This window comes from Dama dama, chromosome 30 (assembly GCF_033118175.1).
Source record: "Dama dama isolate Ldn47 chromosome 30, ASM3311817v1, whole genome shotgun sequence".
Lineage (NCBI taxonomy): Eukaryota > Metazoa > Chordata > Mammalia > Artiodactyla > Cervidae > Dama > Dama dama.
Window position 1 is genome coordinate 21,615,979 of NC_083710.1, and position 25,169 is coordinate 21,641,147.

The 25,169-nt window shown below is 42.0% G+C and overlaps 1 protein-coding gene across 1 annotated transcript; it reads left to right on the top strand.

The window, feature by feature from the left end:
- Positions 1-291: 291 nt before the first annotated feature.
- LOC133049721 (amphoterin-induced protein 2-like) lies at positions 292-3,206 on the top strand. The gene is made up of 2 exons (XM_061133873.1): positions 292-378; positions 1,425-3,206. The coding sequence occupies exons 1-2, from the start codon at positions 292-294 to the stop codon at positions 2,871-2,873; spliced, it is 1,536 nt and encodes a 511-aa protein (XP_060989856.1). The 3' UTR covers positions 2,874-3,206.
- The last annotated feature ends 21,963 nt before the right edge of the window (positions 3,207-25,169 follow it).

Below are 25,169 nucleotides of genomic sequence, written 5' to 3' on the forward strand. Positions count from 1 at the left end.
TGCTGCTTTCTTTCCATTGAAGGCAGTTTAAATCTTCCATGTCTTAGAAATGTCTCAAGGCTTCAAATCTTCTGACAGTCGCTCAAAATCAAACAAGAGCCTTGATGCTGAATGCATTATCCCCAGTCTAGAGGACACTTCCAAGCATTCCAATCATTCCTCCTCTCTCCCCAAAGAAAATTCCCCAGACTTCTACCTACTTCTCAATTTTAAGCAAAATTTCTTGCAAGAGTCATTCAGATCACTGTCTCTAACCCTCTTCTCCCATCCTCTCTAGAACCTACTGCGATCATGGGAGCCCACAACAACCCTGCCTTTTATGTTCCTCCATCCACACAGGGTCCTACAGCCCTTGAAAATGAATGGATGGATCAGCAGGTTCTTCTTCTGGGGAGGTGAGCACTTCCTGTCCCCTAGACTTCACAGTTTCTCATCCTCCAAGGTACTGAGTTGGTCCCTGACACCTCCCTGCTGAAGAAGCCCAAGGACTTGTTTTAATCTCTGATGAAACAGTATGCTGCATGTATATCTAACCATGTGTTAGCAGGGTGTGCACTCAAATACTTTATTTATGAAGAGCCAAGTTACAGAACCAGTTTAGGAACAGATAAACCTAGACTTTCTGGATTGGAGAGTCTCTCATGAAAAGTTCAGTCCCAGTTTTGTTTCCAGAGCAGACATCAGACACACAGCCCATGTACTGAACATGGCCTGACCTGGACTGACTTCTGCTTGATGTACCATAACCATCCTAATTAATCCAAACATGGAAAAGGCTAGAAAAAATGAAGATGGACCTATGTCGAAATGAAATGTGGATGAACCACATGATTCTTCTAGAGGCAGAGCTGGGTACTGATTCTAGATATCACCATGGCCTCTATGTGTGTGTGGATGTGGCTAGTCCTCTAGCAAGAACCATCCAACCCCTCACCTCACCCCTCCCTCCCAGGACTCATACCCTGAAATCTTAAAGGCACACAGCTGATTGGAATTTGTAGTATGGATGATGCTCTAATAGCCAATAAGTCATCTTTGAGATTTATTCCTTAGGATTCGTTTGTTGAACTGTCACCTCCCAGGGGTCACAGTTTATAATCTACTTTTACTTTGCCCAGGATGCAAAACCTCTCCCACACGAACATTTACTCAAGTACTGAGTAATGTACTTAAGTACTCAAGTACTGCGAAATGTACTGACTGGCCCTGAAACAGTTCACAGTTCTCTCAGTTTTCTGCAGATTTGGTTTCATACAAGCTGAGCAACATCTCAGGACCCCTTCAAGCCACTGTGCCATCAGTCACAACTGTGCCAATGAATATGCCATCCTATAACTTAAGTCTTACACTATTGATTTTTAAAACCACATGAGTCAAAAATTTCAAGTATATAGGCTCTATAATATGCCTTATTTTGATCTCAGAAATGTATCTTCTCCCTGAATCTCCCTGACATCGTCAGCTGCACCAACAAAAATCTGTCCAGGGTGCCTGGGAACCTTTTCAGGCTGATCAAGAGACTGGATCTGAGTTACAACAGAATTGGGCTTCTGGATTCTGAGTGGATTCCAGTATCGTTGGTAAAGCTGAACACCCTCATTATTCGGCACAACAACATCACGAGCATTTCCACGGACAGTTTTTCCACCACTCCAAATCTGAAGTGTCTTGACTTGTCATCCAACAAGCTGAAGACCGTGAAAAGTGCAGTGTTCCAAGAGCTGAAGGTTCTGGAAGTGCTCCTGCTTTACAACAATCACATTTCCTATCTGGATCCTTCAGCGTTTGGAGGGCTCTCCCAACTGCAAAAACTGTACTTGAGTGGAAACTTTCTCACACAGTTTCCCATGGATTTGTATGTTGGAAGGTTCAAGCTGGCAGAACTGATGTTTCTAGATGTTTCTTATAACCGGATCTCCTCTCTGCCAATGCATCATATAAATTTAGTGCCAGGAAAGCAACTGAGAGGTATCTTCCTTCATGGAAACCCCTTTGTCTGTGACTGTTCCCTCTACTCCTTGCTGATCTTTTGGTACCATAGGCACTTCAGCTCAGTGATGGATTTTAAGAATGATTATACCTGTCGCCTGTGGTCTGACACTAGGCACTTCCATCAGGTGCTTCTGCTCCAGGATAGCTTCCTGAACTGCTCTGACAGTATCATCAATGGTTCCTTCCGTGCCCTGGGCTTTATTCACGAGGCTCAGGTCAGGGAAAGGCTGATGGTCCACTGTGATGGCAAGACTGGTAGGGCAAATACCGATTTCATGTGGGTCGGTCCAGATAACAGAGTGCTGGGGCCTGACAAAGAGATGGAAAACTTCCATGTGTTTCCCAATGGAAGCCTGGTTATAGAAAGTCCTCGTTTTGAGGATGCTGGAGTATATTCCTGTGTTGCAATGAATCGACAACGTCTGTTAAATGAAACTGTGGATGTCACAATAAACGTGAGCAATTTCACCATAAACAAATCCCATGCACACGAGGCATTTAACACAGCTTTTACCACTCTTGCAGCCTGCGTAGCCAGCATTGTTTTGGTACTTCTGTACCTCTATCTGACACCATGTCCCTGCAAGTGTAAACCCAAGAGACGAAAAAATATGCTAAACCAAAGCAATGTCCACGCATCCATTCTCACTCCCTGCCCTGATAGCGAGGCCCCCACTGATGAACGGAAGGCAGGGGCCGGGAAAAGAGTAGTGTTTTTGGAACCCCTGAAGGATACTGCAACAGGGCAGAATGGGAAGGTCAGGCTCTTTCCCAGTGAAACTGTCATAGCTGAGGGCATCTTAAAGTCCACGAGGGTGAAATCCAACTCAGATTCGGTCAATTCAGTGTTTTCAGACACACCCTTTGTGGCGTCCACTTAATTTTGTGCCTGCGTTTGTACTATGTAGTGATTGAATCTCTTTATACTCAACTTTGTGTGTGGTCTGCAAGAATAAACAGCAGGGCAGAAATGGGGTTGTTCTGTGTTTCAGAAATAAAACCAAAGGGTCTCTTTCACTGGTTCATAAGAAATGTGGTAAAGCACTTAGGTTCATGCCAGAGAAAGATGGAGTTGTATTTCAGAGCTTAAGTTCTAGATAATACCTTCATCTTTAGCACCACTGATAATTTCAAAGCTGGCCTGGAGGCGACCTGACTGACATTGTCCTTTCACTCAGGATTCTTGAAAGAAAAGCTAAATTTTAGGTATTAGAGATTTTACTAACTTATTGGGACCAAAGTTGAGTTATGTTAAAGAAAAGTGTTCATTTTTAAAAGATGCAGAAGGAAGAACCAAGCAGCAGTTGTTTATAAAGCACAAAGTAAAGTTAGATTTGGGGATACTTCAGTTCATGTTATCATTGCAGACCAGAGTAAATAGACAGTCCTGATCAAATTTGCTGAGCAGTGCCACATCCCATATGGTGTTAGAGAAATAGTACAGTAAAGGTGCATTTGTTTGACTGTCTTCTTTCCATTCTGTACATCTCCTATCCTTGTACAAAAGATCTTATTGAAAGTTTAAAGCCATCATTATTTGTTGCCATAAATATGTAGGTGTCAATGCCAAAATGTCTGAGTAACTTCTTCAGCCTTTGTTCTAGGAGACTAGTTATTTGTCTATATGCTTGTGTGTGTATAAGTCTCAAATTATATGAACTGTTAAAGAGATGCCACTATATTGTACTTTGGACATTTGAATTAATGTAAATACATGGGTTCTGCGACTTGATGTTCTGTTTTATTTGGCTATTTAAAAATATAAATCTAAGATGTTTTATGTGAAAAAAAAAAAAACCACGAGTCAAAAATTTCAAGTATATAGGCTCTATAATATGCCTTATTTTGATCTCAGAAATGTATCTTCTCCCTGAAATTATATTTAAGTAGCTATTTCTCTTTAAATTTTGGAAAGAATACAGTGTCTTCTCTAGAAAAAAGAAATTGAATTCTGAGACAAGGCAGGTCTCATTGGGAAATGCGTTTGAGAAAGTATATTACAGTATATTTATCTCCTGTGAACAGATGCCCCTGAAAGGACAAAGAGCATATCCTGGAAGGAAGGGCTCTTCCTTCCATGAAGAAAGGGTTCTTCATGGAGCCAGAAGATGACAACTATTAACAAACTAGAAGACTCTCAAAATCACACATAAAGTTGAAAGACATATAATGACATACAAAAGTAGAAGTAAGACACTCAGTCTTACAAGGTTTCCACATTTTCCTCTGTGAATCCTCTTGCTCTGGATATTTTTTAAGGACCCCTGTACATACACATATCATAACACCATCAAAGGAAAAGCACTTGCCTCTCACTTTTTAATCGAGATCCCCTCTCTTCACGCCTGGCTGCCATGGCAGTGGGGAGACAGATCACACAGTTACTCGGAGCACCTTTGAGCTTCCTGTCCACAGGACCCATCGAGGGTCTGTGATGACGGCAGGGAACAGAGTGAATAAAACATATCTGAAGTGCACCCGTGCCCAGACCTGCAAAAACCACCGCTCAACTGCAGAAAGTGAGCAGTACAGACTCCAGTCTGTCCACGGGGCCTTCCCAGGACAGACCCCTCCCCGATAGCCTCTGCTGCAGCTCCTCTCTGAAGTACCCCGACACGCATATTTCCCAAGTTGTTCAGATGCTAAAAACCACCACCAGATGAAATTAACTACTTGATCATGAGCATATAACCCCCCACCCCGGACCTTCTGGCACCTGAAGATTGATGAGGTTAACGCCCCTGTTATCTCACCGTTAACCAATTAGAGAATTATGCGTGAGCTGATCATAGACCCTGGAATGCCCCTCCGTCATGCTTTGCTGAAAGAAACCCTTTGGAAAGTTTGGGTTTTTTCTTTTAATGTGTATTGGTCCTTTCCCCAATACACTCAGTTAGTAAAATAAATGGAAAAGTCACTTTCAGCATTTCTTGCTAAGAATACTGACAGTCGAAATTGAATGATTAGATGTTTTAACTTAGAATGTAGGAGACACTGTTGTTACTGACCAGGGTTAGAGAAATTCAGGCAAGGCTTCACTGGGACTTGTGCTGCAGCAGAAGGGAGTGAAAACAAGTAACAGCTGGTGTCCTTGCTCACTCCCTGACTGGGGGGGAGGTGGGGGCCGTGAGCTGGTTCTTTTTTTTTTTTTTTTTTTAATTGGAGGATAATTGCTTTACAATATTGTATTGGTTTCTGCCATACATCAACATGAAGCAGCCACAGGTATACACATGTCCCCTCCTCTTGAAGCCCCCTCTCACCTCCCTAGGTTGGCACAGAGCCCTGGGTTGAGCTCCCTGCGTCACACAGCAGATTCCCACCGGCTATTTTACATATTGTAGTGGATATGTTTCCATGTTACGCTCTCCATACGTCCCACCCTCTCCTTCCCCTACTATGGCCATAAGTCTGTTCTCTATGACTGCGCCTCCACTGCTGCCCTGCAAATAGATTCATCAGTACCATCTTTCTAGATTCCATATATATATGTATATGTATATATATATGCATTAATATACAATATCTGTCTTTCTTTCTGACTTACTTCACTCTGCACAATAGGCTCTAGGTTCATCCACTTCATTAGGACAGACTCAAATGCATTCTTTTTTTAGTAGCTGAGTAATATTCCATTGTATACATATTGGATACCAAAACTTCTGTATCCTTTCATCTGTCAGCAGACATCTGGTTGCTTCCATGTCCTAGCTATTGTAAGTAGTGCTGCGGTGAATATTGGGGTACATGTGTCTCTTTCAATGATGGTTTTCTCAGGGTATACACCCAGTAGTGGGATTTTGGTGTCTTATAGTTTTTGTACAGCAAGGAAACAATAGTCATGATTTTAAAACACACTTCCGAATGGGAGAAAATAATTGCAAATGAAACAAATGACAAAGAATTAATCTCCAAAACGTGCAAGCAGCTAAATACCAGAAAAACAAACAACCCAACCAAAATCTGAGTGGAAGACCTAAACAGACATTTCTCCAAAGAAGACACACAGATGGCCAACAAACACATGAAAAGATGCTCAACATGGCTCATTATTAGAGAAACACAAATTAAAATTACGATCAGGTGTCACCTCACCTGGTCAGAACGGCCATCATTAAAAAATCTACAAACAATAAATGCTGAAGAGGATGTGGAGAAAGGGGACCCTCATTCACTGTCGGTGGAAATGTAAGTTGATACAGCCACTATGGAGAACAGTATGGAGATTCTTTAAAAAAAAAAAAAATGGGAGCTGGTTCTTTATGTGGGGTGAGGGTAGGGGTGGTGCAGGGGTCTGTCCAGAGGGGTGGCTTAGGTGGCCTGCCCACCACCTCATGGTGCTGGGTGTAGGGCACATGCACGGTACCCTGCTTTTGCTCCTTGCTCCTCAGAAGTAGCAGTTGGATTTTTCATCTTTTTATATCTTGTTGTTCATAATTTGCCCCAAATACACATGCACACAGTTACTTTTAGTCCCTTATGGTTTCTTTGTATTCTGTTGCTCAAGGAGACGTTTGTCCAGGTGCAAGCTCCGCAGCAGAGTCCCAGGTCCCATGTTTCAGGTCACAGCCTTTCTCCCTGTTATTCCAAAAACTCTAAACCTCTAGTTCATTCTTACATGAAATGAAATACTGATGAATTTCTGTATTTCCAAGAGAACTAGCAGGAATAACTCACTTATTCGACAACACATTTCTGTGATGACCCAGATTTCAACAATCACCAGCGTGTAGGCCTGTATAGCTCACAAAGCCTTTCTCCCCAAACACCAGGCTTCAGTGGGTAATGCAAAACATCTACTATGGCCACTTTAAATGCCTAATATGCCTCCTATAATGCCTCTTCTAATCCTTTGGAATAGATGCTATTGGCCCATTTTACAGATAGGGAAACTGAGGCTTAGTAAAGAAGTTTACCCAAAATCACATGGCAAGTAGGGTCGTGTTGGGCTTAGGACCATCTACCCTCCAGGATGACAGAGCCACCTCCCTCCTAGGGCAGGCTCAGGAGAAAAGAGCAGCTCTGAGTGGGTGAAGGGGGTTGGCAGAAAGTAGGAAGAACAATGAGTATTGAACACTCCCTGTCCAATTTCTAGCTCACCTCATAGTCAGGCCAGGTACCAGCCCCAGGAGGACAGAATGAAGCTCACACACACTGATGAAGATTATCTCTGCCCAGATCCATCCTGCTCATCACCCTTAGAGTGTGGGCTCTGATCCACCCTCACTACCCACCTGGAATCTGTGATCGTAGCTACAGCACAGAAGACTTTTCATAAATTCAATAAACTCCAAGGGTCAGGATTTAAGATGACGTGACAGGAGCAGCAGCTGTTCTTAGTAACGTGAAAGTTTCTTGGTGTGCGACCCCGAGCAAAGAGAACCGGATCCAGTTTCTTCAGAGCTCCTTTGTTTCTTTATCATTTTGGAAGTGCCTCAATAGCTCTTACATCCCCCAAACGCCCTTTGGATCATGTCTTACAAATATGTCAATGTGAGTTATTGTATGACTCTCATTCTGACAAATCTCAGCGTGTGGTATTTGTCATTGACTGAGTTGTCACAAGAATGATGTAGAATGTAAACTCAAAATCGAAGTCACGAACATGTAAATGGTTGATATAGCTATGGCCTGAATTTTACCTCTCTTTTTTCTTAAAAATAATATATATTTTCTTCTGAGTTGCTGCCCAAAGTGTCCTTCTGGTGGCACATTCAAACCACCTGGAGGTCTTTTTACACAACTAACTCAGACCAAGTGACTCAGTCTGGTGGAGGGAAGGGCCTGGGCATTGCTCAAAAAATTCCTAGATGATTCAAAATGGCCTGTAAGGTTGAGAAGCTTTGGGGCAGTGATGGGGGTTGGCCTCACTTGGGCCGATTTACAAATTATGGGTGCCTAGGTCCCACCCCCAGAGATTTCCACATAATTGGTCTAAGCCTGGGAGTCAGGATTTGAAAGGTTCCTTAGTGATTGTAATATACAGCCAAGCTTGAGGACCACAGCAGAGCACAGATGGGAAATGATTGTTTGCTAGAAAAGGTTGACAAAGTAATGAGCCAAAAAAGTAGGGAACAAAACTATTCATACTCCTCCAAGTAGCTGGAACCCAACACATCTGCCTGGTCCCCTTCCAAATGCAATATTAGTGAAGATAAAGGTCACTCCTCATAACATCCAATGCCTGCCTTCTTTATGTTCCCTCCAAGACTTCCTGCTTAGCTCTTAATAGCAGCAACTTGGCTCTGGACCTTGCAAGCTGTGTGTTCCTCAGGCAATGTGCTTACTCCTCCAATCTCATCCTCCTCTGAAAAATGGGTGTGCTGATCACAACTAGTGAAGACGTGAAAGGTGACCAGGCAGGTGAAGTGATTAGTAAAAGGCTCAAGACACAATAAGTGTTCATTACTAAAAATCAGTGGACTTTTTAGTTTCTTTTTGGTAATAATCACTAATGACACACATAGATTTTTTTATGTTCCAGGCACTGTTCAAGTGCTTAACATATATTAGTTCATTTCATTCTCGCAGAGACCTTATAAAGGAATTCACTTTTGAGTCCCGTTTTACAGATGAGCAAGTTCAGACGCAGAGGTTAAGTAACTTGTCCTAGATCCCACAGTGGGTGAATGGGGCCACATGGGACTCCAGATCTCATGTTCAGCCACTTGCATGACTGACTCTCAAGCCATACAGCGAGCTTACCTCTCACGTTCCCTCTACCTGCTCACGCTGTTCTACTCTGTCCTACAAGCCTGGACTCTGAGGCAGCTTCTGAGGTTTGACAGAGGCTAACGGGGTCATCAAACATCCCAAGGTCAATCCACCAGATCCCTCTCCCAGTGGTCGGGGAGTTCAGGGCTTCCTTCTCTTTGGCCACCGGACTCACAACCTCTCAGTAGGTTTTACAAGCGATTTTACCTCTGTCTCTTGATAGTTGACAGGGCGTGAGACACAGCACTTTGAGCTAATGCTGTCATGCTCCCTTCAGTCTGACTTCCCATGTTTCTTGGGCATGACGTCCCCCTAGCCGCAGGCCTGTGAGGCCGTCAGCCCAGTGGAGAGCTGTGCATTCTTTCTGGCCCCACAGAGAGGGGCAGACCCAGTGCTGGGGAGAGGCGGCAGGAGCCAGAGAGTGCACACGGGAGGGACCATCTCCCCCCAGAGAGTCACTGCCTCTACCGGCTGGCGTCTGAGCATCACTCCTGACATCCCCTCAGTCCACTGGCCCCACGTGCAGCCTCATTTCCTTCCTCCCTTTTCCCAGCTATCAGTCTGCAGACAGCTCTACCTCCCATGAGTTTCCCCAACAAGCCTTACATTTCAGACCCTTCTTCCCCAACTCTCTGACCTGCCACTTAGAACTGTTCCTTTAAGTATTTTTCCCAAGCTGCCCTGGCTTTGATGTTCATCAATGCCAAGGACTACCAGTCATGTTCATGTTTTATTACTTCCTGATTCCCCAAACCTTTTATTTAGCTTCCTAGATACCAACTTTTAAGGCACTGGTAACAAATCTGAACTTCTGAACTTCTCTTACTAACAGCTCTGTTTTTGTCCGATACTTCTTTCTGCCTCAGCACTATTTTGGAAGTTTTCCTGGCCCGTTTTTTTTCCTTAACTAATTTTGTTTACTTATGGCTGTGCTGGGTCTTCCTTGCTGTGAGCAGCTTTCACTAATTGCAGTGAGCAGGAGCTGTTCTTCGTTGAGGAGCATGGGATTCTCATTGCAGTGGCTTCTCTTGCTGCGAAGCAAGGACTCTAGGGCACGTGGGCCCAATAGTTGCAATTCCTGGGATCTAGAGCACAGGCTCAATAGTTGTGGCACATGGGCTTAGCTGCTCCGAGGCACGCAGGATCTTTCTGGACCACGGATCAAACCCAGGTCTCCTGCACTGGCAGGTGGATCCTTTACCACTGAGCCACCAGGGAAACCCCTGGTCCATTCTTTTTAAGCAACAGAGTCTACAAAGCTGATCAGTCTAGCTACGGGTTAGAACCCTTCTAGTCTTCTAGAAATTACCCATTGGGAGAAAAATACACATAGGAAACCTTCCTGACTTAGCCTGGTGGGTCTCTAAAGATGTGGAATGCAGTTTTCCCCAAGGATAACTTCAGGAAATTCTTTTCCACAGAAGAATCAAATGTAACATGACTGTGTCTGCAGGGCTTCTTCACAGCAGGAGGAATGTGTGCTGTGGAGTCCAACTGTGTGAACTGGAATTCTGAACTCTTTTTGTTAGCTGTATAACTTTTCCTGACCTCAGTTTCCTCATCTATGAAATGGAAATAACAATAGGATTCAATGTGAAATAGAAATTAAAGGGAGTGATGCATTTTAAATACTTGGCATAGAATAAATGCTCAAGAACTCATTGCTATAGTTAATTTTATCATCTTCATTATCTTATTAGTGACAGAATCCTGTTCTCCAGGATTCATCAAGAGTGAAGGGCTGAAAAGCACCTCTGTAAACAGAGAGATGGGCTTCCCTGGTAGCTCAGTGATAAAGAATTCACCTGCCAATGCAGGAGACATGGGTTTGATCCCTGGGTAAGAAAGGTCCCCTGGAGAAGGAAACGGCAACCTACTCCAATATTCTTACCTGGGAAATCCCATGAACAGATGAGACTGGCAGGCTACAGTTCAGGGGGTCGAAAGAGTTGGACAGGACTTCACGACTAAACAAAAACAACAGACAGCAGTAGGGGAGCCAGGGCAGCCCCAGACATTTCTGGCCCTCTCCTACAGCCTCCCACTCCCCTCTCCCTTCCTCCTCCTCTCTCCTTTGTCTCCTGCAGGTGCTAGAACATTCTATGAGTTTTCAGCTGCTCAGTGGGGAAGATCAGAGCTGACATTTTTCTCTCTTTAATATGGACTACTGAAAAGATTAAAAATTCCAAGATGCACCTGACCTGAAACTATTAATAGCAGTTGGAGTGGGAGAGAGAAAAAGGTGATCTGAGTGAGTTTTCACTTTTAATTATATATAATGTATAAGTTTAGCGGTTATGTTAATATTTGCCTTCTTTCTTATATTTTTTCAGCATTCTATATTTTAAGCCTACTTTATGCCTTTTAGAGATTAAATGAATGAGTAGTAATGATTTATTGTTCCAATTAAATGAATTTTTCCCTGACTCAGAAATTGCACAGCAGTGAAGTTTGTATCATTTGGGTTCTATATAATGAATATCCCAAGCTTTGTCTTTAAGCTATACAAGATAGTATAGCACATTGACTGGCATCCTGAGGAAAGCACAGAGGAAGTCTGAAAGGAGAGGAAGATGTGACCTTTAGACAAAAAGGAGTGTCCAGCCAGGGCCAGAGGTCAGAAGTCAGTCAGTTCCTTGACCTGTAGGCCTCCTGCCTTTCTTCTCCAACACGCTGTATTCTAGATCACTTCCTGCATTCATTCGTTCTCAGCATACTTTACGGTCTTCTTTTGTAGTTGCAGAGTATAGTTAGAAAGAGATTTATTCTCTCCATATTTGATACATGGGCTTATCTATGATGGGTGCTGCAGCCATAAATCAAAAGATGCTTCCTACTTGGAAGGAAAGATATGACAAACCTAGACAGCATATTCAAAAGCAGAGACATCACTTTTCCAGCAAAGGTCTGTATAGTCAAAGCTATGGTTTTACAAGTAGTCATGTATAAATGTGAGAGTTGGTCTATAAAGAAGGCTGAGCACCAAAGAATTAATGCTTTCAAACTGTAGTGCTGAAGAAGACTCTTGAGAGCCCCTTGGACAGCAAGGAGATCAAACCAGTCAATCCTAAAGGAAATCAGTCCTGAATATTCATTGGAAGGACTGATGCTGAAACTGAGGCTCCAATACTTTGGCCACCTGATATGAAGAGTCCACTCATTAGAACTCTAATGCTGGGAAAGATTGAGGGCAAGAGGAGAAGGGGGTGACAGAGGACGAGATGGTTGGATGTCATCACCGACTCAGTGGACATGAGTTTGAGCAAACTCCGGGAAATAGTGAAGGACAGGGAGGCCTGGTATGCTGCAGTCCATAGGGTCTCAAAGAGTTGGACATGACTTAGCAAATGAACAACAACAAAAACACAAAAGCAGACCAAAGCAGTTTTTTCCAAGCCCATCACTATGAGCACACTGATGAACTGGAGGAGATTTCCTGAGCCAAGGGGCAGTGGCCGTGGATGCTAGCAGTATTCTGTACATTCTCAAAACTGGGCTCAGACCTAAGGAAAGCTCCTATTCAGAAAAGTTATGACCTAAATTTATTTCAATTCATGTATTGCCATATATTCTGTCCAGTAATGCCACAGACACATTTCTCTGCATTTCAAATTTATTCCCATCCACCAAGAATCAGTGCTTAGTCATCATATTTCAATCAGGAAGGGTCCATACCAAGTATAAATTGGTAAACTTTTCTGGGAGAGAAGTTGGCAATACATATCTAGTAAAATAAAAGTAAATAATTTTATTTTGTTTCTATGAATTCACTTCTGTGGTGTTTGGAAATACAGGCCCACACCTCTGTGTTATAGCAGTATTGGTAACAGAAACATTAGAACAACATAAATCCATTCAGAGGACCGTTAAGCCATTGTACAGTTGCAGAGTGGAATATATACAATCATCAAAAAGAACGACATCTGTATCTCTAAATATTGACAATGAAGATGGCCAAGACTCATTGTCAAGGGGGAAAAAACAGGGCCATTATATATATATCAGAACACCCACTTATATAAACAGAAAAATAATTTGTTGATACTGATACGCTCATATAGACATAGAAAATGAAGAATGTATTTGAAAACATTTATTTCATACAGTAAGTTTTTATTGACATGAACAGCTGACTGATACAAGCAGCTGACTTGAACTCATTGGAAAAGACCCTGATGCTGGGAAAGATTGAAGTAAGAAGGAGAAGATGGCAACAAAGGAGGAGACGGTTGGAAGGCATCACCAATTCAGTGGAAATGAACTTGGGTAAACTCCGGGAGAAGTTGAGGGACAGGGAAGTCTGGTGTGCTGCGGCCCATGGGGTCTCGAAGAGTTGGACATAACTTGGTGACTGAACAAGAACAAAAGTTTTTCTATGAGGCTTACTGTGTTACTGGGAAACAGACTCTTGGAGGGCACAAACAGAACCTTGTGTGTACCAGAAACCAAGAGAAAGGAGCAGTCACCCCACAAGAGACTGACCCTTACTTGCCCATGAGTGTTCAGGAGTCTCTGGTGGAGGCGTGGGTCGGCAGTGGCCTGCTGCAGGGTGGGGGCACTGAGTGTAGCAGTTCCTGAAGGAGGTTACCATTATCTTCATTACCTCCACTATAGTTTGGCCACAGGTAAACAGCAGAAGCACACCGGCTGCACCGGACCACGCAGAAGCATGACCGTGAGGACCTACGCCTCGCCCAAGGTCAGGGATGGCGACTGAGAGGAGCTACTCCACGTTGAAGGTCAGGAGGGGCGGCGGTGAGGAGATACCCCTCGTCCGAGGTAAGGAGCAGCAGCTGTGCTTTGCTGGAGCAGCCGTGAAGAGACACCCCACGTCCAAGGTAAGAGAAACCCAAGTAAGAAGGTAGGTGTTGCGAGAGGGCATCAGAGGGCAAACACACTAAAACCATAATCACAGAAAACTAGCCAATCTGATCACAGGACCGACCACAGTCTTGTCTAACTCAGTGAAACTAAGCCATGCTGTGTGGGGCCACCCAAGATGGCCAGGTCATGGTGGAGAGGTCTGACAGAACGTGGTCCACTGGAGAAGGGAATGGCAAACCACTTCAGTATTCTTGCCTTGAGAACCCCATGAACAGTATGAGAAGGCAAAATGATAGGATACTGAAAGAGGAACTCCCCAGGTCAGTAGGTACCCAATATGCTACTGGAGATCAGTGGAGAAATAACTCCAGAAAGAATGAAGAGACAGAGCCAAAGCAACAACACCCTGTTTTGGATGTGACTGGTGATGGAAGTAAAATCTGATGCTGTAAAGAGCAATATTGCATTGGAACCTGGAATGTTAGGTCTATGAATCAAGGCAAATTGGAAGTGGTCAAACAGGAGATGGCAAGAGTGAATGTCAACATTCTAGGAATCAGCTAACTAAAATGGACTGGAATGAGTGAATTTAACTCAGATGATCATTATATCTACTACTGTGGGAAAGACTCCCTTAGAAGAAACGGAGTAGCCATCATAGTCAACAAAAGAGTACTAAACACAGTACTTGGATGGAATTTCAAAAACAACAGAATGATCTCTGTTCATTTCCAGGGCAAGCCATTCAATATCACAGTAATCCAATTCTATGCCCCAACCAGTAATGCTGAAAAAGCTGAAGTTGAACGGTTCTATGAAGACCTACAAGACCTTTGAGAACTAACACTCAAAAAAGATGTCCTTTTCATTATAGGGGATTGGAATGCAAATCAAGAAATACCTAGAGTAACAGGCAAATTTGGCCTTGGAGTACAGAATGAAGCAGGGAAAAGTCTAATAGAGTTCTGCCAAGAGAATGCACTGGTCGTAGCAAACACCCTCTCCCAACAATACAAGAGAAGACTCTACACATGGACATCACCAGATGGTCAATACCAAAATCAGATTGATTATATTCTTTGCAGCCAAAGATGGAGAAGCTCTATACAGTCAGCAAAACCAAGACTGGGAGCTGACTGTGGCTCAGATCATGAACCCTTATTGCCAAATTCAGATTAAAATTTAAAAAAGTAGGGAAAACCACTAGACCATTCAGGTTTGACCTAAATCAAATCCCTTATGATTATACAGTAAAAGAGAGAAATAGATTCAAGGGATCAGATCTGATAGACAGAGTGCCTGAAGAACTATGGACGGAGGTTTGTGACATTGTACAGGAGGCAGTGATCAAGACCATCCCCAAGAAAAAGAAATGCAAAAAGGCAAAATGATTATCTGAGGAGGCCTTACAAATAGCTGTGAAAAGAAGAGAAGAGAAAGGCAAAGGAGAAAAGGAAAGATATACCCATTTGAATGCAGAGCTCCAAAGAATAGCAAGGAGAGATAAGAAAGTCTTCCTCAAACTATAAGCAAGGAGAAAAGACAGCCCTCAGATTGGGAGAAAATAATAGCAAATGAAACAACAGACAAAGAATTAATCTCAAAAATATACAAGCAACTCCTGCAGCTCAATTCCAGAAAAATAAATGACCCAATCAAAAAATGGGCCAAAGAACTAAACAGACATTTCTCCAAAGAAGACATACAGATGGCTAACAAACACATGAAAAGATGCTCAACATCACTCATTATCAGAGAAATGCAAATCAAAACCACAATGAGGTACCATTACACGCCAGTCAGGATGGCTGCTATCCAAAAGTCTACAAGCAATAAATGCTGGAGAGGGTGTGGAGAAAAGGGAACCCTTCTATACTGTTGGTGGGAATGCAAACTAGTACAGCCACTATGGAGAACAGTGTGGAGATTTCTTAAAAAACTGGACATAGAACTGCCATATGACCCAGCAATACCACTTCTGGGCAAACATACTGAGGAAACCAGATTTGAAAGAGACACATGCACCCCAGTGTTCATCACAGCACTGTTTATAATAGCCAGGACATGGAAGCAACCTAGATGCCCATCAGCAGACGAATGGATAAGGAAGTTGTGGTACATATACACCATGGAATTTTACTCAGCCGTTAAAAAGAATTCATTTGAATCAGTCCTAATGAGATGGATGAAACTGGAGCCCATTATACAGAGTGAAGTAAGCCAGAAAGATAAAGAACATTACAGCATACTAACACATATATATGGAATTTAGAAACATGCTAATGATAACCCTATATGCAAAACATAAAAAGAGACACAGATGTATAGAACACACTTTTGGACTCTGTGGGAGAAGGCGAGGGTGGGATGTTTCGAGAGAACAGCATTGAAACATGTATATTATCTAGGGTGAAACAGATCACCAGCCCAGGTTGGATGCATGAGAGAAGTGCTCGGGCTTGGTGCACTGGGAAGACCCAGAGGAATCGGGTGGAGAGGGAGGTTGGGGGGGTGCTGGGGATCGGGATGGGGAATACATGTAACTCCATGACTGAATCATGTCAATGTATGACAAAACCCACTACAATATTGTAAAGTAATTAGCCTCCAACTAATAAAAATAAATGGGAAAAAAAAAAAAAAGAAAGTCTTCCTCAGTGATCAGTGCAAAGAAATAGAAGAAAACAATAGAATGGGAAAGACTAGAGATCTGTTCGAGAAAATTAGAGATACCAAGCAAGTATTTCATGCAAAGATGGGCACAATAAAGGACAGAAACAGTATGGACCTAACAGAAGCAGAAGATATGAAGAAGAGATGGCAAGAATACACAGAAGAAGTATACAAAAAAGACCTTCATGACCCAGATAATCACGATGGTGGGATCACTCACCTAAAGCCAGACATCCTGGAATGTGAAGTCAAGTGAGCCTTAGGAAGCATCACTACAAACAAAGCTAGTGGAGGTGATGGAATTCCACTTGAGCTATTTCAAATCCTGAAAGTTGATGCTGTGAAAGTGCTGCACTCAATATGACAGCAAATCTGGAAAACTCAGCAGTGGCCACAGGACTGGAAAAGTTCAGTTTTCATTATAATCCCAGAGAAAGGCAATGCTAAAAAATGCTCAAACTACCACACAATTGCACTCATCTCACACGCTAGCAAAGTAATGCTCAAAATTCTCCAAGCCAGGCTTCAACAGTATGTGAACAGTAAACTTCCAAATGTTCAAGCTGGATTTAGAAAAGGCAGAGGAACCAGAGATCAAATTGCCAACATCTGTTGAACAATTGAAAAAGCAAGAGAGTTTCAGAAAAATATCTATTTCTGTTTTATTGATTATGCCAAAACGTTTGACTCTGTGGATCACAACAAAATGTGGAAAATTCTTCAAGAGGTGGGAATACCAGACCACCTGACCTGCCTCCTGAGAAATCTGTATTCAGGTTCAAGAAGCAACAGCTAGAAACAGACATGGAACAACAGACTGGTTCCAAATCAGGAAAGGAGCATGCCAAGGCTGTATATTGTCACCCTGCTTATTTAACTTACATGCAGAATACATCATGAGAAACGCTGGGCTGGATGAAGCACTAGCTAGAATCAAGAATGCTGGGAGAAATATCAATAACCTCAGATAAGCAGATGACACCACCCTTATGGCAGAAAGCGAATAAGAACTAAAGAGCCTCTTTATGAAAGTGAAAGAGGAGAGTGGAAAAGTTGGCTTAAAACTCAACATTCAGAAAACTAAGACCATGGCATCTGGTCCCATCACTTCATGGCAAATAGATGGGGAAAGAATGGAAACAGTGAGAGACTTTATTTTTGGGAGCTCCAAAATCACTGCAGATGGTGACTGCAGCCATAAAATTAAAAGACGATTACTCCTTGGAAGGAAAGTTATGACCAACCTAGACAGCGTATTAAAAAGCAGAGACATTACTTTGCAAAGTAAAGTAGATAGACAAAGGTCTATCTAGTCAAAGCTATGGTTTTTCTAGTGGTCATGTATGGATGTGAGAGTTGGACTATAAAGAAAACTGAGTGCCAAAGAATTGATGCTTTTGAACTGTGGTGTTGGAGAAGACTCTAAGAGTCCGTTGGACTGCAAGGAGATCCAACCAGTCCATCCTAAAGGAGATCAGTCCTGAATATTCATTGGAAGGACTGATGCTGAAGCTGAAACTCCAATACTTTGGCCACCTAATGTGAAGAATTGACTCATTGGAAAAGACCCTGATGCTGGGAAAGATTGAGGGTGGGAGAAGGGGATGACAAAGGATAAGATGGTTGGATGGCACCACTGACTCAAAGGACATGAGTCTGAGTAAACTCCAGGAGTTGGTGATGGATAGGGAGGCCTGGTGTGCTGCAGTCCGTGGGGCTACAAAAAGTCAGACTTGACTGAGCAACTGAACCGAAGTACTGTGTTAGAGGTACTACTCTAAGTTCTTTATAAGTATTAACTGATTTGATCCTCATGAAAAACTCTGAGGTAGGTACTATTACTATTCCCATCTCAGATAAGAGACTCAGACAGCCCAAGGTCACAATCAAGATTGCAACCGAGGTGGTTTGGCTCAGTCACTCCTTAAGCCACCGCAGCATGGCTTCTTTTTTTTTTTTTTAACATATTTTTAAAAGCAGTTTTTGCTTTTAATTTAAAATGTAAGAATTAATAGAAAATAGGTCTGCAGTCCTTGGGGCATATTAGTGGCTGTTTTTAGGCATAAAAACATGTTGCTATCTGAGTGTTTAGGTTTTTAGAACAAAACCCAGAAATATGAGCTGATTATTTGCCTTTTCAGTGATAGGAATAGTAGAATTTGTTTCAAATTTTGATGCTTACTGAAGTCTAGCTCAAAAGAGCAAGTTGACTTGAAAGAATCTGCTTTTAAAGTCACATCCATGAGATCCTCAGAGCAAAGCCAGGAGTAGAATTTCTTAGCAAACAAGCTTTCCTCCAATAAGACCCCCACCCCCACCCACCAGCCAAGAAGCATATGGGGAGGAAAAGTGAGCAGTAACTGTGTTGGCAATGGATACTCAAGAGTCACGCAGACCTCAGGAATCCCACAATAATTCCCCTTCCCTCTAAGATGGACACTGAAATTGGTGGAAGTGACTCACACTTTACTCCTCTTGGTGGTTCTGGCATCAACTGCCCAGGGGATTATCACTTGCCGATGTCATTTACCTGATGACATCACATGTGAAGTTCTGTTAGATGTACTGAGAGGTGGGTAAAGAGGCTGTGGATGAAAAAAAGAAAATAGAATTAGCTGGAAAACGAAAAGGAGAGGGGGCCTTAGTCCAAAGGGTCCCTCAAGATTTGACCAGGGAAGGAAACAATCCCAAGCGAGAGGGCATGGGTGAGACAAGGCTGGTAAGGAGGGCATCTGAAACTGCCTGGAATTTGGCTGCAAATAGTAAGAACCAGCCCACTGTAGCTAATGGAAGAGGGAGTGGGGGTGGAATGATAAGGATGGAGAGAAGCCAATGGCCATTCAGAGTCTAGAAAAAGCCAAACTGGAAACTAGAAATCCAAAATCTGGCAGGTCTCCTGGTTACAGAATTCTTGGACCTGTCAGAGTTTCAGTCGATGGGTAGCCTTCACCCCACATCCATGGCAGACACTGTCTCTATTCAGTCATCTTTCCAGGCTCTTGTCGTGGGCTTTCAAAAACCCCAGAGACAGTTCCAGCATCAACAGCAAGTTGGCAGCATCCTTGGCTCCCTGGCTGATTTTGCAGTCTGCTGCTCACACCTCTCAGCCTCCTTGACAGGAGGAAAGGGAAAGACAGCACTTCTGTTTCTCTGTAAGATGCCAACTTCTTTTCCCTCTCACGTTCATTTTCTTTCTTTCTTTTTCTATGACATTTCTTTGGCTGGCTAGAAAGTCATTTACAGACTTCCTTATGGCATTTGTTGCCCCAGCCATGAGCCTTTCATCTGTACATTTCTGTAATAGTTGAACTGATTGTTTGCAATGGGATTATTTTGCTGTTGGCACACACAGAAGCAGTGCCCAGGAATCGTGGGCAGTCTAACTGTCCTGCAGACAGCAGGGGCCAGAAACTTCAGGGTGCTGAGGATGACCACTTTTCACATCAGGAGCTGTCTTCATTTCCACCAAAAGCAGAGCCTGAGATGAGAGCTTGATATGGATAGTTTATTTGAGAGGTGATTCTAGGAAGCAGGAATGGGGAAGAAGGAATTGGGGTAGGAGGATGAGAGAGAAAGAGAACACTTCAAACTAAGGATATATTCCAGAGATCATCTCGGCAGATACCCTGGGATGTGTTCTGCTGGGGACCTCTGTCAAGTGCGGTAAACGTTCAGATTCCTCCTAGAATTACCAGCTAAAAGAGTAGGAGCTTGAAATGGGGTCCACAGGTTCTCTCCCCTGCCCCTGTTAAGTTTATCCCCAGGAGTCTGTATGCCTCTCCACTTCCTAGTTGCTTCTATTCATTAACCAGGAGGTCTCCCATAATTTTCAAGAAGTCTTTCAAGGCATAAAGAAAAAAAAAAACAAGTAAGAGGGAAAAAAAACACTACAGTTGAGGCTGTATGCTGTGGGTAGAAGAATGAAAAGAACTTGCAGGGAAGTGTCTGTGCACTGCAGCCAAATTCAGGAGTGGGTGGAGAGGGTGTGATATAAAGCCCTGCCTGGGACATGTTTTTAGTTGCTCAAAGTAAGGTGTGCACAAGGTTTTTTAAAAAATCAAGTAGAGAACAGTATATACTAAAAAGCAGCAATTTCATACTCATTCCTTCCCAGAGTCCACTACTTACAACATTACTGGTTTTTCTGATATTAACTTCTAATTATTACCTCTATTTCTTACTCTTCTTCAAAAGAAATACATTTTAAAATCATTCACTCTCTCTATATCAGTGATTTTTCATGAAGCTTTGGGTTTTTCCCTGATCGACTTTTTGCCTGTTGAAAGTATTAGTCGCTCAGTCATGTCAGACTCTGTAACCTGCCAGGCTCCTCTGTCTGTGGAATTCTCCAGGCAAGAATACTAGAGTGGGTGGCCATTCCCTTCTCCAAGAAATCTTCCTGACCCAGGGATCAAACTCAGGTCTCCTGCATTGCAGGCAGATTCTTTACCATCTGAGCCATCAAACTGGTCTCCAAAAAACTGAGCTCTTTTCAATAAGTATATGTCTAAATTTCAACCCCAGATTTATCTCACAAACAATAGCCTTTATTTTGTATCTCAGCTTGTATTTAACTTGTATTTGAACACTTTCATGACCTAGTGGCTCAGACAGTAAAGAATCTGCCTGCAGTACAGGAGATCCAGGTTAGATCCCTGGGTCAGGAAGATCCCTGGAGAAGGGAATGGCTACCCACTCCGGTATTCTTGCCTGGAGAATTCCATGGACAGAGGAGACAGTTGGGCTACAGTTCATGGTGTCCCAAAGAGTCAGACACAACTGAGTGACTAACACACACATACACGAAAAAGAAAATATTTTCATAAAGATAGGTGAAAGCAAATATTACCCAAACTTTAGCCATATAATTTCATAACAGTTCTGGAATTAATTACTGGCTTCTGGCATTACAGAGATTCTATATCACCTTGGAAGCCTTAATTATCCCTCAGTTCAGTTGAATCCCCTTAAAACTAAGCCAAACTAATAGGACATATTCTTGAGAATTCATCATATCCTCTGAGGTTTGCACTTGAAAGACCATTGCAGAAACATAATGTATAATTCATATCCCTCAAATATCTGTGAGTATCTTCTGAAACTGCGCTTCATTTCCATAAAATAGTTCTGGAATTCCACAAAGCATGTGATGCTACTGTGCTCAGACAGTTCAGCAAGAGGAAATGAGCATAATCTCCAATTACCATCTGTTTAAACCACACGTGAGCCAGTTAGGATGTTTTCAGTAGCTAAGAACAGAAAACTCAACTCAGATTGGCTCAGACACTGAATGAGATTTATTGGCTCACATAAACCTAAATACCCGAGCCAGCACAGAGCTTAGGCATAATTTCTTTAGGACTCCAGCTCAATATCTCCACATTTCTCTCAACTTTATCATTATGTCTGGGTGAGCTGCTTCACAAAATGACTTCCCAATATGATAGTCATGGCAGCAAGTTCAATCTTGGTATACATATTCTCCATTATCCAACAGAGAAAAAGAGAGATTTCCTGTCTCCCAGAATTCCCAGTAAATTTTCTAAGTATCACATTGATTATGCGACCTCTAAATCAATTCCTGGAACTAAGGGCATGTCATGCACAGAATGACTTAGAACTGGATTATTTGAAGCAATAATTGTACAGACAGAGGAAGCAGGGCAACACCTGAATCATAGCCAATTCCCATAGTTGTAAATACTTCCACCATAGCCAATAAGGTGAGAGAAAGAGAGAGAATTAAAGAAAAAAAAAAAAAAAAACACTAAGAAGAATGCTAGAGATGTTGTTAAAAGACAAAGAAGGAAGAAATAACTTGAAGGAAATATTTGAAGGTACCAGGGTAGGGCGGGTAGGAGGGGGAATAGTCCCTTCTGTTGATTGTACCCTATGAGGTAAGTTCATTTGATGAAATGGTTACATATAGAGACTGGAATAATAGGCACCACAGATTGTAAAGCAATTATCCTTCAATTAAAAATAAATTAAAAAAATAAACACCAAGAAATTAACAGTTGTGATTTTTTTGGTGGTATAATTATGAATAATCTCCTTCATTTTAAAAAAATATACATATGTATGAATACACAACATATCATTTTTATAATGGGAAAAAGTAATATATACTTAATATTATTTGCCAAAAAAAAGCAAAGCACATCATGGAACAGGTGCCAGCACTGAGCATTCCAAATGCAGCATCTTTTTATAATACATAATTACAACTATGTATAATCAATAATCAAACATTCCTCTCATGAAAAGTAATAGAATATTCCTTTAAGTTTAAAGGAATAAATTCTTTAGTAAAGGAAATGACTGCTTTCTACATTATAAATTTTCTTCTACAATCATCACTCAAATATTTATTGATCATCCTCTGTCTACCATGATAGTTTTCACAAATTGCTCCAAAACAATTTTGTTGATATTCATCTTTTAAATAATATTTCCAAAATTTAATTGGAATAAAAATCATATAAATGAGTGCATGGTTTAAAGATTAATCATCTTATTCAGCTATTACCTCAGTGCTTACTTAGAGCTTCAAGTCACAAAAGAATGGGAAAAAAATGATGAAGTTGATGGACCAGCAAAATATTAATTATGTGAGGCACTTAAATTATCAAAAACTAAGTAGTTCTTCTTGCATAAAAAATTACAATGTCTGAGTGGCAGATGAAATGAAATAAGACAGAAATTCATCTTTCTTCTTCTGCCCCTCATTCACAAACCTTTCTGTTAATTTCAAAATGGAACGTATGAGGAATTAATGAGATTTTTGCTTGAAGCATATCCTTCTAAGCCCATACTATTTAAATTAGAAATTCACCAAAATAGTGTGTGCTTTCTCAGTGATTCTTGAAAAATGTTTCAATAGCTTCCAAATAACAGTCTCAACAGGTAATGATGTTATATAAATGTATTTAAGAAACAAGTATCTGAATCTATATTTTTCCCTCTTGAAACTTTTTTTTTAAGTTGAAGGCTTCAGATGAAATGTTTTATAAGTCTATTCAAGTATATGCACTTCTTTGCATAGCTAGCATAAGATCATATTACTTTGTCATATCAGAAAAGTAGCATTATAGAACCACTACACTGAAATTCATATGCCACAACACATATGTCCAAAGCTTTTATTAATACAATTGTGTGGCCTTGAGATAGAAGATGATTTCTGTCCCAGGTATATATCTTCCATACTAGATTAGCTACTCCCTGAGGCAAGGGAGGGTTCTTGTGCCATATGCACCTTTGCATATTCAATTCAGTTCAGTTCAGTTCAGTCGCTCAGTCGTGTCCAACTCTTTGTGACCCCATGAACCGCAGCACGCCAGGCCTCCCTGTCCATCACCAGCTCCCGGAGTCCACCCAAACCCATGTCCATTGAGCCAGTGATGCCATCCAACCATCTTATCCTCTGTCGTCCCCTTCTCCTACCCTCAATCCCTCCCAGCATCAGGGTCATTTCCAATGAGTCAGCTCTTCACATCAGGTGGCCAAAGTATTGGAGAGTCGGCTTCAACACCAGTCCTTCCAATGAACATCCAGGACTGATCTCCTTTAGGATGGACTAGTTGGATCTCCTTGCAGTCCAAGGGACTCTCAAGAGTCTTCTCCAACACCACAGTTCAAAAGCATCAATTCTTTGGCACCCAGCTTTCTTTATAGCCCAACTCTCACATCCATACATGACCACTGGAAAAAACATAGCCTTGACTAGATGGACCTTTGTTAGCAAAGTAATGTCTCGACATTTTAATATGCTGTCTAGGTTGGTCATAACTTTCCTTTCAAGGAGTAAGCATCTTTCAATTTCATGGCTGCAATCACCATCTGCAGTGATTTTGGAGCCCAGAAAAATAAAGTCAGCCACTGTTTCCACTGTTTCCCCATCTATCTGCCATGAAGTGATGGGACCGGATGCCATGATCTTAACTTTCTGAATGTTGAGCTTCAAGCCAACTTTGTCACTCTCCTCTTTCACTTTCATCAAGAGGCTCTTTAGTTCTTCACTTTCTGCCATAAGGGTGGTGTCATCTACATATCTGAGGTTATTGATATTTCTCCTGGCAATCTTGATTCCAGCTTGTGCTTCCTCCAGCCCAGCGTTTCTCTTGATGTACTCTGCATATAAGTTAAATAAGCAGGGTGACAATATACAGCCTTGACATACTCCTTTTCCTATTTGGAACCAGTCTGTTGTTCCATGTCTGTTTCTAGCTGTTGCTTCCTGACCTGCATACAGGTTTCTCAAGAGGCAGGTCAAGTGGTCTGGTATTTCCATCTCTTGAAGAATTTTCCACAGTTTATAGTGATCCACACAGTCAAAGGCTTTGGCATAGTCAATAAAACAGAAATAGATGTTTTTCTGGAACTCTCTTGCTTTTTTGATGATCCAGTGGATGTTGGCAATTTGATCTCTGGTTTCTCTGACTTTTCTAAAACCAGCTTGAACATCTGGAAGTTCACAGTTCACATATTGCTGAAGCCTGGCATGGAGAATTTTGAGCATCACTTTACTAGCATGTGAAATGAGTGCAATTGTGAGGTAGTTTGAGCATTCTTTGGCATTGCCTTTCTTTGGGATTGGAATGAAAACTGACCTTTTCCAGTCCTTGTGGCCACTGCAGTGTTTTCCAAATTTGTTGGCATATTGAGTGCAGCACTTTCACAGCATCATCTTTCAGGATTTGAAATAGCTCAACTGGAATTCCATCACATCCACTAGTTTTGTTTGTAGTGATGCTTCCTAAGGCCCACTTGACTTTACATTCCAGGATGTCTGGGTGTAGGTGAGTGACACACCATCATGATTATCTGGATCATGAAGATCTTTTTGGTACAGTTCTTCTGTGTATTCTTGCCACCTCTTCTTAATATCTTCTGCTTCTGTTGGGTCCCTACCATTTCTGTCCTTTATTGAGCCCATCTTTCATGAATGTTCCCTTGGTATCTCT

Coding starts and splice junctions, on each gene's coding strand:
- LOC133049721 (XM_061133873.1), top strand. CDS start 292: ATGGGAGCCCACAACAACCCTGCCTTTTATGTTCCTCCATCCACACAG. Junction 379..1,424: donor ATGAATGGATGGATCAGCAG/GTTCTTCTTCTG, acceptor TTTTGATCTCAG/AAATGTATCTTCTCCCTGAA.